The sequence below is a fragment of the Berghia stephanieae genome, chromosome 10 (genome assembly GCF_034508935.2).
Source record: "Berghia stephanieae isolate SIO BIC M18660-M18661 chromosome 10, UCSD_Bste_1.3, whole genome shotgun sequence".
Classification (NCBI taxonomy): domain Eukaryota; kingdom Metazoa; phylum Mollusca; class Gastropoda; order Nudibranchia; family Aeolidiidae; genus Berghia; species Berghia stephanieae.
Window position 1 is genome coordinate 39,483,285 of NC_088369.1, and position 21,060 is coordinate 39,504,344.

The 21,060-nt window shown below is 36.9% G+C and overlaps 2 protein-coding genes across 2 annotated transcripts in view; both read left to right on the plus strand.

Annotated features, from left to right (window-relative positions):
* The window catches only part of LOC144980664 (uncharacterized), a 74,396-nt gene extending 70,003 nt beyond the window's left edge, over positions 1–4,393 (plus strand). The window contains exons 28-29 of the mRNA XM_078928343.1: positions 1,322–1,483; positions 4,347–4,393. Of these exons, the coding sequence (XP_078784469.1) occupies positions 1,322–1,483; positions 4,347–4,393 (209 nt within the window). The remainder of the gene's footprint in view (positions 1–1,321; positions 1,484–4,346) is intronic.
* A 1,711-nt stretch (positions 4,394–6,104) lies between these two features.
* Positions 6,105–21,060, plus strand: part of LOC144981111 (uncharacterized) — a 33,147-nt gene continuing 18,191 nt past the window's right edge. The window contains exons 1-7 of the mRNA XM_078929252.1: positions 6,105–6,191; positions 8,519–8,652; positions 10,778–10,940; positions 13,536–13,733; positions 14,576–14,761; positions 17,137–17,270; positions 19,820–19,964. Of these exons, the coding sequence (XP_078785378.1) occupies positions 6,131–6,191; positions 8,519–8,652; positions 10,778–10,940; positions 13,536–13,733; positions 14,576–14,761; positions 17,137–17,270; positions 19,820–19,964 (1,021 nt within the window). The 5' untranslated portion in view covers positions 6,105–6,130. The remainder of the gene's footprint in view (positions 6,192–8,518; positions 8,653–10,777; positions 10,941–13,535; positions 13,734–14,575; positions 14,762–17,136; positions 17,271–19,819; positions 19,965–21,060) is intronic.

The following is a 21,060-nucleotide window of genomic DNA, read 5'->3' on the forward strand; positions in this document are numbered from 1 at the left end:
TTCACAATGTTATTTATGTAATTGTAATAGAGAATTGGACTTTAGGTGTTACTGTTGGCTTAGGATCCCTCGTGAAGCGGGTTAAAGCAGTTTGATCTCATAAAGTTAAAATCCTTTTATTTATCCCCAAGGGCAAATTTGTCTTAAGGGTCTATTCCAAGGGAAGACTAGGGTAACCCAGCACCAGCCGCAGTGCAGCGCCGCAAAGTGAGCTAGTGCAGAATGATGTGCTCAAGGCCACACAACAAAGCGGGTAATCGAACTCGGTATCTTTTGGGTACGAAGCAAAGACCGTACAAGTGTACCACGCTGCCTGTAATTTGTGACCATTCGCCTCAAAACGGTATTAGGTCGGGATGGTTAAGATGTTGAAAATTGGATTTATAGCCAGAAATATCAGACCTGTGTTGAGCTTGTATGTTTTATTGAGGAGAATGGATAGCATGTTTTAGGGTAATAATGCCAACAATTTAAATTTTTGACCAGTTTAACATTTAATTCGGCTTTTAAACATCCGGTTCGTTCCGACATAATACCGTTTGAGACGACTTTTAAAAAAAAGTTTAATTTAGTAAGTATTGCTCTCTATAAGAAGCTATCATGAAGCTTTAGTGACTTATTGATGAGATGTCTCGTCTAATAACTAAACGCCATCTTAAAAAGTCAGTGACTGGGTGGGTGACCAAAGACAACCTATTCCAACAGAGCTTGTATCCATGAATAACACACTTTACAGACACACATGATATCTCACTCAACTCACATGTGAATAATTACCGTATCTCGCTAACGGCGGTGACGGTTAATTTTAGAGTGCTAGTAAATAAATGAAGTAAAATAAGAGGCATGTAGTGTATAGGGAATGAGATTAGCGGAAGAGTAGAGTCCCTTGATTGGACGTCACCTTACATAGACAACGTCAACAGGGTTTTGCGCATGCGTCTCTCTCGTCCTCGCTTTCGGTGAAGTGTCTTATGTCGCTTTCACCTAAAGCCAGGACGAGAGACGCATGCGCAAAACCAAATGACGTTCTCTCTCTAATAACTTCTCCGCCGGTGACGTCCAATCAAGGGACGCTACTCTTCCGCTAATCACTCCCTATACAACGGTGGTTTGGTTTCATATAATATCTTTATATTATGACCCTTTGGGAAAATGAATTCATCATCATCATCATCATCATCATCATCATCAACATCATCATCATCATCATCATCATCACCATCATCATCATCATGATCATCATCATCACCATCATCTTCGTCATCATCAATTCATCTCTACTATCTTTGCGCCCCTCCCCCCACCTCCCAATCCTCAGGCAGCCCCGGAGAAGTGGGAGAACCAGGTCTGGAAGGGTTACCGGGATGGGAAGGACTCCCCGGGGCCTATGGAGAACCCGGAAATGACGGAATCAATGGCGTGAGGGGTGAGAACGGTGTTGATGGAATCAATGGAAGAGATGGAACGCCAGGAGATGATGGTAAGTCGGTACTACGTAGCCATCGTAACTTAAAGCCTGACACTGAACAAAAAATGACGTCAAACTGCCAGTCTTTTGCCACAAAAGAAAACAAATCGTGAGTTGTATTCAATAGTTCAACCAATGGGATCACTTGTTTCCTTGAGCTCTACTAACAACTCACTAGACGGTACACAAACCTTAAAAATGACGTCAAACTGCCAGTCCGAGAGGGTTCTTGTGTCAGGCTATAGATAGAATGAAGTTGACGTTATTCATATCTTTGTTATTGCTTTTGCCATCCGCGTTTATGAGTAATTCTCACTAAACTGTATTAACCAGACTATAAACGTTCAAGGTTACACATATTTTTGTGTGTTGGTCCGTTATACTTCCGGATGGCAATGTTATGACCTTCTTAGCCAAGCGCATACTATCTATATTACATTTCCATGTGCTCGAGGTCATTGGTCACATTGCATAATGTGCTCAAAATGACCCACATAGTGAAAAGTGTTCACAGTTTGAGAAATATCCAACGTTACAATTGGTCTTTTTGCTCAGCATGACTCATGGATATGTTTACAACTTTCATAAACAAAGCAGCGTGTTTTGATACATTGAGAAATGTCCACTCGTTGTACACCAACCGATCATGTGATCGATGACTAGGTTGAACGAAAACATGAATATAGATCGCTCCCATTGTAATACCTCCTAACAGACATCGTTTCTCGTCTTACATATTAAGTTCTGTTGTTGACTTGGGTCCCCTTATAAAGCGCTTTGAGTACGTTGTATGTACATTGAGCTTTATATCAAATCTCAATTTTTTTTTTACATTCAAAGAACGTTTTATAGATAGTATGCGCTTTGTTAAGAAGCTCATAACATTTCCATCCGGAAGTATAACGGACTAACACACAAAACTGTGTGTATCCATGAACGTTTATAGTCAGGTTAATACAGTTCAGTGAGAATTACTAATTACTCATAAACGCGGACGGCAAGCGTATACTATCTTTAAACCTATTGTGTATTTCTACGATTGATATGGCCGGCAGAAATGGTGTGTATTTTATTTAAACCTCTCCTTACCACCCATGCATAGGAAAATCGTGACATTCGTCATAATGCAGTCAACAATTTTCTTATTCTGATTTCATTTTGTTATAGTTACAGCTATAAAAACTCGACACTATGTTTGCAGAGTTCATTTTTCTATAGAATATACTCGTTGCTACCTGTTTAAAATCTATTTTGTGTTGGGTGAATGTGAAGTTTTGACTCAAATTCTGATAATAGCTGGTAAGGAGAGAGTTAAACACACACCATCAATTGGATTCAATAGTCTGATGTCACGTCGCCCAGCAACGGCGGCCATCGTGGTTCTAAACAAAGAAAATTGGTACTTTTTATTCTTCAGGCTGGCTAGAAATATTCATATGTCTTGCGATCAGAATGTGTAAAAGTCAAAACATGATCAGATTTATAATGTTTTATTTTTCCCTCTGGATACGCTTTTATGCTCGTCGGAGAAATATTTGATAAGGGCGTCCGCCATTGTTCCGATAGTTTAGAGCCAGTTACTAAGTTACCATGAGTCATTACGAGGGAAGTGACGTTACGACTGTTGAAGCCTATTCTCAGACCCCATGTTTACCGATTTGACATTAAACATCAACATACGGAATGAGCCCGTTAGTTTCACGTCTTCAGATTTTATTTCATATTAGTCTCCGTATAGATAGTTTGAAGATGACGTCACACATGTCTTTGTTATTGTTTTTTGCCATCCGCGTTTATGAGTAATGCTCACTAAACGGTATTAACCAAACTATAAACGTTATGGATACACACAGTTTTGTGTGTTGGTCCGTTATACTTCCGGATGGCAATGTTATGACCTTCTTAGCCAAGTGCATACTATCTATAGGGAATGAGATTAGCGGAAGAGTAGCGTCCCTTGATTGGACTTCACCGGCGGAGAAGATATAAGAGAGAGAACATCATTATGGTTTTGCGCATGCGTCTCTTGTCCTCGCTTCCGATGAAAGCGGTATGAGACACTTCACCGAAAGCCAGGACGAGAGAGATGCATGCGCAAAATCATTTTGACGTTCTCTCTGTAAGGTGACGTCCAATCGAGGGACGCTAATCTTCCGCTAATCTCATTCCCTATTGTGCTTTTCATTGAATCCTTCCAAGCGTAATATTTTGCTTGAGCCTGTATGGGACTTTAAGCTAATGTCAAAAAAAAAAAAAGAAAAAGAAGAATATCCACATTGATTATTTCCTTATAAATGTTTCTCAATTCCCTATTTGAACTAGATTTCTTTGTTTCACGGTAAACCTTTAATCTTAGCCCAGCAATTTTTTTTCTCTTATCGTCTTCCTATTTACTGGAGCTGTAAAGAACTGATTGTGACGCAAGCACCTTAACCCCAACCACCCTAAAATAAAACTTAAAAAGTAACAACAAAAAAAAAAACAACAAAAAAACACACACAAAAAAAAACAAAAAAAACAAAAAAACAAAAAAAAACACAAAGAAGTATACACCCCCCCCCCCCCAAAAAAAAATGATTAAAAGGGCAAACAGAACATGACAAAACAAAACACAAACCCCTCCCCAAAAAACCGCAAACGAACAAACAAAACAGACAAACAAACAAGCAAACAAAGAAAATACAAAAAAAAACAAACAAACAAAAAAAAAAACCAAACAAAACAATAACAAAAAACAAAAAACAAAAAACAAAAAAAAAACAACAAACAAGCAATTGCAATTGCAACTGCAAACGCTTAGAGTCTGGTGTCTCGGAGTTATAGCGCTATATTATAAGTTTTCAGCATTATTATTAATTTCATTCCTTTTGTGAAGGTCAACCCGGAGTCAAAGTCAGTGGCAGCCTGGGAACGGTAAGTTGATCAGACGTTGGTAGTGGTTGTGGAGAAAGAGTGTGATATAGTAATGAGAATGCAGATGGTGTTAAGTGGTAGTATAGTAGTAGTGAGTAGTAGTAGTAGTAGTAGTGTAGTAGTAGTAGTAGTAGTAGTAGTAGTAGTAGTAGTAGTAGAGTATAGTTAGTAGTAGTGTAGTAGTAGTTGAGTGAGTAGTAGTAGTGTAGTAGTAGTAGTAGTAGTAGTAGTAGTAGTAGTAGTAGTAGTAGTAGTAGTAGTATAGTAGTAGTAGTAGTGTAGTAGTAGTAGTAGTAGTAGTAGTTAGTAGTAGTAGTGGTAGTAGTTGGTAGTAGTAGTAGTAGTAGTAGTAGTAGTAGAGTAGTAGTTAGTAGTAGTGTGAGGTAGTAGTAGTAGTTGTAGTAGTAGTAGTTGGAGTAGTAGTAGTAGTAGTAGTAGTAGTAGTAGTAGTAGTTAGTAGTAGTAGTGTAGTAGTTGTGTAGTAGTTATGTAGTAGTAGTAGTAGTAGTAGTAGTAGTAGTAGTAGTAGTGTTGTAGTGTTGTTGTAGTAGTGTAGTAGTAGTAGTAGTAGTAGTAGTAGTAGTTTTTGGGTAGTAGTAGTAGTAGTAGTAGTAGTTAGTAGTAGTAGTAGTAGTAGTAGTAGTAGTAGTAGTAGTAGTAGTAGTAGTAGTAGTAGTAGTAGTAGTAGTAGTAGTATAGTAGTAGTAGTAGTAAGTAGTAGTAGTAGTAGTATGTTGTTGTGTAGTAGTAAGTAGTAGTAGTAGTAGTAGTAGTAGTAGTAGTAGTAGTAGTAGTAGTAGTAGTAGTAGTAGTAGTAATTAGTAGTAGTAGTAGTAGTAGTAGTATTAGTAGTAGTAGTGAAAACTTATTTCCCAAGTACCTGGCTAAAAATAATGACAAAGAACTGAGTGACGTCAATTTGATTCCTTCTATTGTTTTTAGCCAGCCGCTTTTATGAGTAATTCTCACTAAATCAATTGTATTATTCAGACAATAAACGTTCAAGGTTACACATAATATTTTGTGTTTGTACGTTATATCCATCTGCCGGAATGTTGTGAGTTTTTTTGGCTAAACGCACAGCATCAATAGCAAAAAGGGATAAACTATCGCTTTAGTAAACTTAAGTCCTGATACCGTAGCCTTCGTTAACCTATAGACTGACACTGACCAAAAAATGACGCCAAAATGCCAGTCTTTTGCCACAAAAGAAAACAAACCGTGAGTTGTATTCAATAGTTCAACCAATGGAATCACTTGTTTCCATGAGCACTACTAACGACACCTCACTAGGCGGTGCAAAAGCCAAATAATGACGTCAAAATGCCAGTCTTTTTGGGTTTCAGTGTCGGGCTATAACTTAACGATGGCTACGGTTATATCCGGAATGTTGTGAATTGTTTTTGGCTAAGCGCACGGCATCAATAGAAAAAAGGGCTATATCAGGCTATAGATGCTGGGCACTTGTCTAAGAAACTCACAAAATTGGCATCAGGAAATATATGGGGTCAACACACAAAACCATGTGTAACCTTGAACGTTTATAGTTTGGTTAATACAGTTTAGTAAGAATTACTCATAATCATGGATGGCAAAAAACAATAACAAAGACCTAAGTGAAGTCAACTTCGTTTCTATCTATACGTTTAAGAAGGCTATTGTCCTGACCTTTTGGCTCTGAACCACTACTTTTGTCAATCAATTCTTTCATTACCAGGTCTTCCTGGGTACCCTGGTCTTCCCGGTATGCCTGGATTGCCAGGGCTGAACGGAACAGACGGAGAGAAAGGACAACCAGGGGATAGCGGTAAGGTTGCTTTTGAGCATGTCCTGGTGCATTTACTACTAAGAAATATATCGTTTCCCAAGACCTGCCGTCGTATGAGCACAAAATTGGAAGCGTTCCATAGCAGTCGATTTTGTAGGCTGTGAGGGTTGTGTTCACAGGTGTATGAAAATTGTTCTCATGTCAACTATTGCACATCTTGTTAGGGTACATGTTGTTAAAGAGTTTGAGTTGAAGGGTGCTTGCTTGTGCTACTGTGTCGACTTTAACTTTCAGATTGTGCGTCCCTGGTTAGTGTTGGAGTTTGATGTACATGTTCGTAAAAGCTTTATCGCGTTTGTGTTGAGTGGCAATACCCCAGAATGACAATGAATCAAGTTGTTGATTCATCGTGTCGCTTTCCTTGCTTGAGGCATCTGGAGGTTCAACGGAATGAATGTGTTTCCTGTTGTGTTTCAGGTGGTGGGGATTGTGCCTTGATTGGGATCTGTAATTGGATTTGGTTGTTAGGCACAGTTTTGCCCAGTGACCTTTTTTGCCACATGATCCACAAACAGATTTTGATGAAGGTCACGCATCTTTGTTGTGTGCATGATTTCTGCCGCAGTTTTCGCGTGTTGATTTGTGTTTGTTTTTTTATCGTAGTTTTAGATTGTTGAGGTCTAGATTTTCTCACTGCATCTACTGGTCTGTTCGTTGATGGACTTGAGAGCATTTAAATGAGCAATGGAAGCTTAATATTATGTTCTCCCTAGTTGAATGGTTTCATCAAGTGTGAACTCAATGGATTTAATGAGTAGCTCCTTTTGAAATTCAGATATTGGAGTTGCAGCCTAGCTATTTTTATCTCTATTAGCCTTTGTTAGAGTTCTTCTCTTTGATTGTTGTATTTGTTCCCTATCTGTTTTGGCCTATTCACAAAGTCATCGATCTTGTTTTTGTAGAAGGGCTGTCAGGCAAAATCTGTTAATTCTAACATCGTCTGCTGTCTCAATCTGAGCAGCAAATCTTCGCCATCAAATTGTGTCTAGATTCCCCACCTCCTCATTGGTTTGGTCCCAGTTGTTGAATCGTTTGATACCTTCCTCCGCAGCTGCAATGGGACCGTAGCAACTCTACCATCCTGTTTCATGTTAGGATGATTTGCAAAGTGCAGCTCCATGCCCTGTTTGAAAAGATGAAATGTCTTTGGGACATTGTGCGATGTCCAGTCCATTGTTGAGACATTATCTGTCATATCGTATTGTATGTTAGCTCTAAATGTGACTGTATAGATAGAACAAAATTGTAACATGCATTGTAATGTTTTTTGGATTTTGGCTATGCGTGAATCTAGTTGCTCGGCTGTGTGTGATTATTTTAGAATTCTTTATAGAGTTACGCATTTCGTGTTGTGCATGTTTTGCATGTGAGTATGAATGTTGACTGTGCGAACGTTTAAGCACTCTTTGTTCCTTAGCAACATCGAAAGACGATTGTTTTGTGTTAGTTACTGAAATAACTCCGTCCGAACTGGTCGCCTTATATATTTATTTTGTAAATTTACCATACGATTGATAATAAATAAGTTGAATTAACATTAATAAATGACGGTTGATAAGGAAGGTAGATAAGGCTACTTTGATCTATGTATGTTGATGAGTTGAGCAGAAACATTGATACGGTACTGGTAATAAATCTAGGTCATGAATCTGGATGCTGGTTGGTAAGCACAATGGTTGTTAACAATGATACAGACTTAACGTTGATAATTAAAATTGAGCTTTATATAGAGCAATATCCACTAAATGTGCTCAAAGCGCTTTACAAGGGGTCCCTGGTCAACAGCAACATTTAACATGTAGGACGGGACATGACGCCTGTTAGGCGATATTACAATTTTTAGGACACAGACAACGCTGTTAACGGCCAGGTACTCATTTTACACCTGAGTACGGTGAGAGAATGAGAGTGAAGAGCCTTCTCCAAGGACTCAACTATGCGCCGAGCGCGCGGCTCGAACCCAGGACCTTCCGATCCGAAAGCGAGTGTCATACCACAAGACCACATAGCCGCATAATAATGAGTTGATGTTGATAAATATCACTGGTGTGATAGAAATACTGTTGTGGGATTGAATTCTAACTAATGCGGATGATTAAGTTAGGATTGATACTGATACAATTTGGATACAAGAAGAAAAGGAACAAGACTTTTTGTTGTTGTCAGGTAGAATACATATGCCAGATAGTTTCTGTTGTAAACGTTAAAATAAAATACTGTTACATTAGTAAAGCGCTTGGGCACGTTTAGTAGATATTTGCGAGGTATAAACGTTTAAAAAATGTTATTTCCTTGTCCTTCTCTAGGATTAAATGGACTGCCTGGTATGCGAGGAGACCCTGGTATTGATGGAGTCCCTGGCCTTGATGGTTTCCCAGGTCTTGCTGGCGTAGCTGGGTTACCAGGTCGTGATGGCCTGCCCGGACTTGCAGGGATGATTGTAAGTTGGAGGTCACAGTTCAAAATAATTGTCTCTTATTTCCTTCAGATCAAGGGAAGTTTGGAAACTGTGGGGGGAGGGGATAAAGAATATGTATTCCTTCATCGAAGGGGAAGCCTATCCATCAGGTCATGGGAATTTGTGTGTGTTTGTGTGTGAGTGTGTGCGCCCGCGCGCGCGCGCGCGCGTGTGTGTGTGTGTGTTATGTATGTGGACAGAGCTGCGGGACTGTGACGACGGCCTCCCTGGCCTTGAATGAGAGACTGATTTTCCTGACCAAGATGGTCTGCCCAAACTTTGAGGGTAGAATGTACCTGATAAGTCGATGATCAAAATTACCATTTCTCAGTCACAGATTTTAAAAAAAGCATCGATGAGGATAGCTACTCTCTCCATCCATGTTGATAATTGTTGACCCAACTTAACATTGACAAAACACTTTGTACGTTAATTTATAGATCTGTGGTAGAAAGTGTTTTGGTATTTCTGTATTACTGCCTGGAAGGGAAATTGTCTTAGCTCAGTAAAAGCTAACTTTGACAGGACTATTATAAGAGCTAACAAACTTACCACAGGATCCATGTTTTTTATGATTTGATTTATATACAGAATGCTGTTTAAGAAAAATTGGAAATGTTTTAGACAATCCAACACATCCTCTAAGTCATCAGATCACCGAGTCAAACAGAAGTGACCGATTGTTGTCAATCCGAACAAAAAGTTAAAGGCACCTTCGATTCTTTTTACCTTACAGTTGCAGAATTTTAAATAAGGAAAATAATTTATAAATTTTGGTCTACGCCTGTTTTAACTTTGAATCTTCTTTAAAATTACCCCATACCTACAATTTTTAAAACATCAATTCATAAAATCGCTTACGACAACTTTACATTTACGTATTTAATCTAGACTATATTATGTACCATGTAATTTATACTATGTAATTTTCCCTGTCAATTTACAATATTATTATAGTATATCTAATTCTTAGCGTTTTACTTTTTTTTTCTTATCATATGTTAACATCAATATACACTTTTCTAGATATATCTTTACAATTATATAATCCGTACGTCCCTTTGAATTTCTACTATGTAATTATTCTTACGACAGCTTGAAAAGATTGCTCACCTATTTTATGCAAGATCTTAGGTTTGAAAAAGGTTTGACTGGTCATTGCTTGACCTTAAGTTTCTATTGGAGACATAGATGTTAAGAATGTCTTTAATGTAGAAGGGACTGTTGGTGCTCAAGGATTTGTAAACAACTGTACAAATCTTATAGGCAACTCTTTTCTCCACAGGAAGCCAGTGTAACTCATGGAGAACGAGAGTTGCTGATGGGTATTTTGTTTTTTTCGCACAATGAGTCTGGCTGTGTTATTTTGAGAAACCTGAAGTTTACACATTTTGTCTTCAGCTAAATTCGCCCAGACGGAGTTACAATAGACCAATTTGGATAAAACAAGGGAATTAATTAAAAGTGCCGCTATATGCTTTGGTATTAAATGGCGAATTTTTATTTTTCATTTCTATGTACATAGATTGTATGTTGTTATTCACATAGCTTGTCATGGAAAGATCTTTATCAATGATGACGTCAAGGTTTTTTGCTTTATTTGAAAATTCTATTTGATTTTACCCGGGCTTGAGCGGAGATCCTTTGCTATGAGGGAGACAGTGAGATGGATATTCTTTTATTGTTAGGACAGATGATATCTCTATATCTTGTGTGACTATGTGGTCTTGTGATATGACACTTACCTTCGAACCGGACTGCCCAGGGTTCGAGTCCCACTCTTAGCGGCGCATACAGGAGTCCTTGGAAAAGGCTCTTTACTTATATTTTTTTCTCACCCTGTTCAGCTGTATAATGAGTACATGGCCGTTAACGGCGTTGTCTCTGTCGTAAAAAATTGTAATATCGCATAATAGGCGTCATCTTCCGTCCTAAATGTTAAGTATTGCTGTTGACCCCTTGCAAAGCGCTTTGAGTCCGTTTAGTGGGTATTACGCCATAAAAAAAAGCTCCAGTATTTTTAATGATTTTATTATTTGTATATTCCATATCATCAATTTATTATCATCTTTATTATCAAATTTATTATCAAATTATCATCTTTTAGGGAAAGAACGGACTGGACGGAATACCTGGGTACCCAGGGTTAAAGGGAGAGATAGGTGACCCTGGTATTCCAGGAGATATTGGAGAACCAGGAGCTATGGGAGACAACGGTTTGTTTGGAAGAAACGGTGTACCAGGAGCACAGGGAGTTGAGGGTGACGAGGGTGAGAAATTAATTTGTAACTTCTCTCTCTTTCTCTCTCTCTCTCTCTCTCTCTCTCTCTCTCTCTTTCTATCTTTCTCTCTATCTATCTATCTATCTATCTATCTATCTTTCTCTCTATCTATCTATCTATCTATCTTTCTCTCTATCTATCTATCTATCTATCTATCTATCTATATATCTATCTATCTATCTCTATCTTTCTCTCCATCCTCTTTATCTTTCTTACTATCTTTCTCTCTCTCTCTTTTTTATTTCTTTCCTCCTCCTCCTGCTCCTCCTCCTCCATCTTCTTCTCCTTCTTCTTCTTCTTCTTCTTCTTCTTCTTCTTCTTCTTCTTCTTCTTCTTCTTCTTCTTCTTCTTCTTCTTCTTCTTTCTTCTTCTTCTTCTTCTTCTTCTTCTTCTTCTTCTTCTTCTTCTTCTTCTTCTTCTTCTTCTTCTTCTTCTTCTTCTTCTTCTTCTTCTTCTTCCTCCTCCTCCACTACTACTACTACTACTACTACTACTACTACTACTACTACTACTACTACTACTACTACTACTACTACTACTACTACTACTACTACTACTACTACTACTACTACTTCTTCTTCTTCGTCTTCTTCACCTCCCCCTCCCCTCTTCCTTGAACATAATATCAGTGATATTACCAAAACAAATAAACAACAAAACAATTATGCCTAATAGGCGAAATACACTGTATGAATTAACGATGGCTCACTGGAGGGGGAATTAATATAGAGATGTCGTGAGGCAATGGGAGCATGCCAGGTACGTATAATGAACTAGCTATATAATAAATAAATAAATAAATGAATAAATAAATAAATAAATAAATAAATAAATAAATAAATAAATAAATAAATAAATAAATAAATAAATAAATAAATAAATAAATAAATAAATAAATAAGTAAATAAATAAATAAATAAATTAAAAAAAATAATAAATGAATTTCCAATTTTCATATGTAAGAGGAAATTATTCTTTATTGTCAATTACAAAGGTAGACTGGAACAGCTAGGGTAGTCGGACTCTGTACCTATTGGAATAATAGGAAGCAAAGATTCTACATCGTCACTTTGCCCACTCTAAATACATACTCATATCCATCCATCTATGTGGCTTTGAGGTCTAGTGGTATGACACTCGCCTTTGCCCTCGTGGGGGCGGGGACGTACACTCCTCTTAGCTTGGTGAGAAGTTGCCAGGCTTTGATACCAGTAAGAGGAGACACTGGGTGGCTGCGAATCGGCTTCGGTCGAGGAGCTGCCTAACGGCAAGTGCGTTACATCGGTGGGGTCTTTCTACCTGTCAAATATGTACCCGCTGTGCAAGAACCCGAGACGGCAGAGCATCTAGTCGAACAGTCTGTTGTGACGATGCTACCCGGCGGGTTCGCGACGGTGCACGAATGCGGACTGGACTTTGCTGATAGGGTCGATCGTCATAACATAGCAGTGTGAGAACCATAAGAGGCTGCTGCCTTTGGCCTCTAAGGTCCCACGGTTGAATGCCGTTTTGTGTGGCACAATCGTAATTGTGGAAAAGGATCTTTACTCACATTCTCTCACCACACTTAGCTGTCCATCCATCGATGTGGCTTTGTGGTGTCGTGGAATGACACTCGCCTTTAGCCTAGTAGGTCCACCCGGTTGAATACCACTTTGTGTGGCCCAAACTTGATTGTGGAAAAGGCTCTTTACTCACATTCTCTCACCACACTTAGGTGTAAAATGGGTACTTGGTCAGTAAAGGCGTTGTCTCTGTTGGAAAAAAAATGAACAGGCTTCTATTTTTTAAGTGTTGCTGTCGGCTTGTGATTCTTGTCACGCTATTTGAACATATTTAGTGTATATTCTTCTTCAAGTACCAAGTCTGTGCCAGACATCTGTGATCATGGTACGCCATTCATCTCTCGGTTCAGATAACCTTAAAAACATTATTAGTCTTCTCTTTCTTTGTCACCCAGCTGTTCAAACTATTCAAATATGTTTTTCTTGGTCTACCTTTACTATTTTTACCTTTTGTCATCTATGTCGATTTAGGTGCCATAAAAAATTGCATTTGTCTTTTTCTTATTGTGCGAATTAATAACCTTTTAGTTTCAATTTGCTCTAATATTTCTTCATTAGTTTTCTTCTCTGTCCATGAGATTCTTAAAAAAAAAAATTGAGCTTTTATATAGCGCAATATCCACCAAACGTGCTCAAAGCGCTTTACAAGGGGTCCCTGGTCAACAGCAACATTTAACATGTAGGACGGGACATGACGTCTGTTAGGCGATATTATAATTTTTCGGACAAAGACAACGCTGTTAACGGCCAGGTACTCATTTTACTCATGAGTACGGTGAGAGAATGTGAGTAAAGAGCCTTTTCCAAGGACTCAACTATGCGCCGAGCGCGGGGCTCGAACCCAGGACCTTCCTATCCGAAAGCGAGTGTCATACCACTAGACCACATAGCCGCACAATATAAGAAACCACATTTCTGCTGCCTCCAGTTTAGTGTGTATTTAGTGTATAATGCGTTATATTAAAACTCAAGTTTAAACTCAAAATGATTCTCAAATTTTGTTCCCCTCGGACCCAAGGCCTGCCCGGCATTAACGGAATCCCAGGACTGCCTGGAATGGTCGGAGATGAAGGTCTGGACGGATTACCCGGACTCCCTGGAGATCGAGGTCCAGAAGGGCCTGCAGGAATTGATGGTTTCCCTGGAGTTCGTGGAATGGCTGGAGACAAGGGACTTCCCGGACCACCTGGTCAAATGGGTCCTCCAGGACCACGAGGTAAGAATTGAAACATTTTTGACGTGTGTCTTTAAACAGTAGAATTATCTCGGTGTACTTTCAATGCTAACAAAATGAATTTAGAGCTCATAATATTATTGTGACAATGCGTGTCTAATTTATACGTTTTATAAAAAACAAAAGGTATAGTTTCTTTCAAGTTAAAAAAAATAAAAGAAAACCCTCCATTTTCTGGTTATTTACTATAACACTTTGGCTATAATCAATACTACTACTAATACTACTACTACTACTACTACTACTACTACTACTACTACTACTACTACTACTACTACTACTACTACTACTACTACTACTACTACTACTACTACTACTGCTACTACTACTACTACTACTACTACTACTACTAATACTACTAATATACTACTACTACTACTACTACTACTACTACTACTACTACTACTACTACTACTACTACTACTAATAATATAATAATAATAATAATAATAATAATAATAATATAATAATAATAATAATGATAATAACACTAATAATAATATAATAATAATAATAATAATAATATAATAATAATAATAATAATATAATAATAATAATAATAATAATAATAATAATAATAATAATAATAATAATAATAATAATAATAATAATAATAATAATAAATTGATTATTATGAAGTTTACAAAACAAAACTCACTCTTCGCTTTGAAAGTATTTTTAAAAAATCTATTTTGTTTTTTAAACTTATATCGTATAAGTTAGGGTTAAATATTCTTATTTATTTATTTTTGTATCAATTAATTAAACTCAATTCAGAAACTCCTCATATACTATCAATTCTTCTGTTGTCCTCAATTCTTTAGGGCCCCGCGGAATACCAGGACCCGACGGATTTCCTGGGCTTGACGGGTTTCCGGGTTTGCCGGGCATGAAAGGCGAAGATGGCTTTCCTGGGTTCCCTGGGCTCCCCGGAATGAAGGGCGCCCCTGGTAACAGTCCCTCTGGAGAGAAGGGCTTCCCTGGAGATCCTGGCTTGAATGGTCTTATTGGTGAGTTGACTGGTAGTAGTAGTAGTAGTAGTAGTAGTAGTAGTAGTAGTAGTAGTAGTAGTAGTAGTAGTAGTAGTAGTAGTAGTAGTATAGTTTGGCTACACTTCTATGTTCAAGGTATCACTCCAGGTTCGAAAGTCATCATCACATTTGTTGATGGTTTCTAATCCCCGTTCCAGTTTTGTCTCTGGGCAATCTAGTACGAGGTGGTTTGCATCTTGTGGTGCTTGGTTGCACTTTGGGCATGTTGGGGATTCTTGGAGCCCCTATTTCTGCATGTTGGCAGCTGTTCTTGTATGTTTTGACCGTAGTCTATTTGCAGCTACCCAGTATTTTCTTGGTTGATCCTGTAGACCTGGGAGACTTTTACAGGGATCTGCAATTAGTTCCCCTCCTGTTGGTTGACTGGTTACGAGGCGCATTGAAAATTACATTTTTCTACTGAACGCTGACATTGACGACGGTAATGTGGCCTAATGGTATGACACTCGATTTCGGATTGCAAGGTCCTAGGTTCGAGCCTCGCTCGGCGCATAGTTGTTGCCTTGGAAAAGGCTCTTTGCGCACAACCAACATGACGTTCTCTCTCTAATAACTTTTCCGCCGGTGACGTTACAGACTATGGGTGACGTCCAATCAAGGGACGCTACTCTTCCGCTAATCTCATTCCCTATTGTGACTCGTGAGTTCGTATTAAAATATGTAGTTCAAAGATGGGTTAAGTTCTTTACTGGAACTGATACTTACTCTACCAACATTAATAAGTAGACTCGCAGTGCCCGTCCACAAAGTGCATCAACCGCAGCAAATCAACAACAGAAAAAAAAAAAAAGAGTTATGAACTTAATCGAGCTAATCGCCGGATAAAACATACATTTTACAAAGGATTGAAATTGGATTCAGTAGTCTGATGTCACACCGCCCGGCAACGGCGGCCATCTTGGTTCTTAACAAAGAAAATCATTACTTTTTATTCATCAAGCTGGCTAGAACATTTCATATGTCTTGTGATCAGATTGTATAAAAGTCAAAACAAGATCATATTTATAATGTTTTTCTCCTCTGGATACACTTTTATGCTCGTCGGAGAAATATTTCATAAGGGCGTCCGCCATTGTTCCGATAGTTTAGAGCCAGTGTTACTAAGTTACCATGCGTCATTAGAAAGGAAGTGACGCTACGACTATTGAATCCTATTTCATAGGGGAGATTTGGATATATCGTTCGAGAAATCCTGGGTTCCAGAAAGTATATGTCCGATGGATACCGAGAATGCTCACACAAATGCATGATCACAGTGAAAGAGTAAGTTGAAGTCGTAGAACACTCCCCCTCACAGTTCTGATTGAGTTCCAAGTGCTTTTTTCCTATACGTAAGACTTAAGAGACACTTCAAGGGAGCAAATTTTGGCAGAGATGACGAGGAGCAGTCGGAGATGACTCGATGGTGTCGAAGTTTGCTGCGTAAATTCCTCTTCGACGTGATGCAATAAATGGTGCATCCTTGGCGGCGCTATGTGGATGGGAACGGTGCCTTTGCATAAATTTGAAATGATGAACCGAAAGGACACAAACTGAGCTTATTTTTATATCTTTTTTTTTCAATTTCGTATCTATGATAGTTTTGAAATGACAAGATTCGCGTCATGACACTTCAGGGTACCCTATGTACTTCCATTCCACATTAACTTAATAATTATACTTCTTTTCCATCGTATCTTAATGACAAGGATGACATGATTATACTTCTTTTCCATCTTATCTTAATAATTATACTTCTTTCCATCTTATCTTAATAATTATACTTCTTTTCCATCTTATCTTAATAATTGTAATTCTTTCCATCTTATATTAATAATTATACTTCTTTTCCATCTTATCTTAATAATTATACTTTTTTTCCATCTTATCTTAATAATTATATTTCTTTCCATCTTATCTTAATAAATATAATGCTTTTCCATCTTATATTAATAATTATACTTCTTTTCCATCTTATCTTAATAATTATACTTTTTTCCATCTTATCTTAATAATTATATTTCTTTTCCATCTTATCTTAATAATTATACTTCTTTCCATCTTATCTTAATAATGATATTTCTTTCCATCTTATCTTAATAAATATAATTCTTTTCCATCTTATCTTAATAATTATACTTCTTTTCCATCTTATCTTAATAATTATACTTCTTTCCATCTTATCTTAATAATTATACTTCTTTTCTATCTTCTCGTAACAATCATAATTATACTTCATTTCCATATTATTATCTTATTAATCATACTTTCTTTTCATCTTATCCTAATGTTTATACATCCGTTTCATTTTATATGACTAATTATACCTCCTTTCCATCGTATTCGTCCTCTAGGCCGTGATGGAGAGAAGGGTATGGCGGGCAATCCAGGAAGCCCTGGATCTGATGGAGAACGAGGAGATGACGGACTACCTGGATTCATGGGTCCAGATGGAATTCCAGGGGGACCAGGACGTTCAGGACTCCTGGTATGGATTGATGAATTGATGGATGGATGGATGGATGGATATATGGATGGATGGCTGAATGGATAACTGGATCGATGGATGGATGGATGGATAGATGGATAAATGGATGGATGGCTGAATGGATAACTGGATCGATGGATGGATGGATAGGTGGATGGCTGAATGGATAGATTGATAGATGGATGGGTAGATAGATAGATAGATATATATATATATATAGATAGATAGATAGATAGATAGATAGATAGATAGATAGATGGTTGGATGGCTAGATGGATGGATGAATTATGGATAAATGGATGGCTGAATGGATAGATAGATGGATGGGTAGTTAGATAGATAGATAGATAGATCGATGGGTAGGTAGATAGAGAGATAGATAGATAGATAGATAGATAGATAGATAGATAGATAGATAGATAGATAGATAGATGGATGCTTGGATGGCTAGATGGATGGTTATATTATGGATAAATGGATGGCTGAATGGATAGATAGATAGATGCTTGGATGGCTAGATGGATGGATGTATTGATGGATGAATTGGTGGTTGTTGGATGAATGGATGGATGGATAGATCGATATGTGGATCTATGGATGGGTGGATAGCTGAATGGATGAGTGGATCGATGGATGGATCGATAGGTGGATGGCTGAATGGATAGATGTATGGATGAATGAATGATGGTTGTTGGATGGATGGATGGATGGATGGATCGATATGTGGATCTATGGATGGGTGGATAGCTGAATGGATAACTGGATCGATGGATGGATGGATGGATGGATGGATAGGTGGACGGCTGAATGGATAGATGTATGGATGGTTAAATGGATAAATGGATGGATAGATAGATAGATAGTAGATAATTTGATGGCTAGATGGATGGATGTATAATGGATAGATGGATGGATGGATAGATAGAAGAATGGATGTATTGATGGATGAATTGATGGTTGTTGGATGGATGGATGGATGGATGGATGGATCGATAGGTGGATTTATGGATGAATGAATAGGTTGAATGGATATATGAATGGTTTTATTATGGATGAATGGATGGATGGCATAATTGCCCGAATGATAGATAGATGAATAGATGGATGAATGGATGATGGGTGGATGGTTGTTTGGATAGATGGATAAATGAATGGATAGATAGGTGAATGGACGAAGGAACCCATAGCCTCAAAACGGAATAATGTTGGTACGGTTTAGATTGTGAAAATTAAATTTATAACCAGAAATATGAGACGTGTGTGCAACATTTGTTCTTTGTTTCATTGGGAGGAAAAGAATTAAAATCGTTATAAGCGGTTATGTGGTCTTCTGATATGACACTCGCCATTGGATAGGAAAATCTTTGGTTCGAGTCCCGCTCTGAGCGGCGAATAGTTGAGTCCTTGAAATAGACTATTTTACTCACATTCTCTCACCGTACTCAGGTGTTAAAATAAATACCTGACCGTTGTTAAGAGTGTTGAGCCTCTCTAAAAACAATTGTTATCACCTTACAGGCGTCATTTCTCACTTGCTTTTGGCTGAAACTCGCCTAAAAGCACGTTGAGTACATTTAGTGGATATTGTGCTATATAAATGCCCAAGCTTGCCCTGCCCCCCCCCCCCACTTAACTCCGAACTTAGTCTGTGGATTACATGTTTCTCCTTACTTTGGTCTCATTATTTGAGTTGTACAAACGACTTTTTAAAAAGAATTATTAATTTAAAATTCAACCTATTTAATAACTAATCTATTAATATTAATTAAAATCGTTTGATGCTTTTACATTATTATTATCACCATTATAATTACAATTATCACTATTATTATATTATATATTATTATTATTATTATTATTATTATTATTATTATTATTATTATTATTATTATTATTATTATTATTATTATCACTATTATAATTACAATTATCACTATTATTTTTAATATTATTATTATTATTATTATTATTATTATTATTATTATTATATTATTATTATTTATCACCATTATAATTACAATTATCACTATTATTATTAATATTATTATTATTATTATTATTATTATTATTATTATTACTATTATCACTATTATTTATTATTATTATTATTATATTATTATTATTATTATTATTATTTTTTTTTTTTTTTTTTTTTTATTATTATTATTATATTATTATTTATTATTATTATATTATATTATTATTATTATTATATATTATTATTATCATATTATTTTATTATTATTATTATTATTATTATTATTATTATTATTATTATTATATATTATTATTATCTATTATTATTATTATATTATTTATTATATTATTATTATTATTATTATTATTATATTATTATTATTATTATTATTATTATTATTATTAACATTATTATTATTAACATTATTATCATTGTTTGCCTAGCTTTATTATTGATTTTACTTACTTGATTTGTTGATGAAAATATTATATTATTCTTGTACGAGTTATATTGGCAATTGCCTAAAAATAAACTTTTGAAACTTTGAAACCTTACTTTGGTCTCATCACAGGGCCCTAAAGGTATGAAAGGGGATCCCGGCATAGGGGGTATGCCAGGCCTAGACGGTGTACAAGGATTGGCTGGTCGGAAAGGCGCCCCTGGAGAGGATGGATTGGTAGGAGCATTGGGGGACCCTGGTTTAATAGGACCCAAAGGTTTGTTGAGTTTCCAATACGCTCCGTGAAATGTGCGGCTATGTGGTCTTGTGGTATGACACTCGCTTTCTGATCGGAAGGTCCTGGATTCGAGCTTTGCGCTTGGCGCATAGTTGAGTCCTTGGAGAAGGCTCTTTACTCACATTCTCTCACCGTACTCAGGTGTAAAATGAGTACCTGGCCGTTAACAGCGTTGTCTTTGTCCGAAAAATTGTAATATCGCCTGACAGACGCCATGTCCCGTCCTAAATGTTAAATGTTGTTGTTGGCCAGGGACCCCTTGTAAAGCGCTTTGAGCACATTTAGTGGATATTGCGCTATATAAAAGCTCAATTGAAATGATTTAACGGAATGGGTATGTTTTTCCCTCGTGTATTATTGTCAGGGTCTAGGATGAGTGTTAACCCTCTCCTTACCAACTATAGGAAAATCGTCACATTCGTTACGATACAGCTAACATTTTTCTTATTCAAATCTCTTTTGTACATCATGAAATTTAAAGAAAAATAAACTGTGTGTTGTAGAGCGTGTTTTGGTAAATAAATTATTTATCGCAAGAACTTACTGCTATTGTGTTTGAGTGGTAACATATTAGGTCTATATATTTTTGTGTTAGTTGGGTGTGAAGATTTGGGGAAAACCCTGAAAATGGATGGTAAGGAGATTGATAAGAGCTACTCGACTATGCATAAAATAAAGATGTACAGAAAAAAGGCCCCAGAATTTACTAGTTACTTTAAAATGAAGAACAATTAACCATTTGTTTAAAACGATATAAAAAGAAAGATGAAATTTAATTAAATGAGATGAATAATGATGATTACAGTTACAAATAGAAATATGAAGATATTACGTATCTTATGATACTATTATACGAGAATGCTGGTAGACTTGTGGAGTTCCACTTCCAGTTGAGAAGGGTTGTATTATTCCTCCGACGGGCTCAGGCTTGATCATCTCGACAGTGATCGAACTGGCAAAGGCAAAAGCTCCGGCGTCTTGATGGGTAGAAATCAAAAGTAAGTAAATATTCCACAAAGTCCCGAAAGATAAAAATCTTTAAATATATATATATATATATATATATATATATATA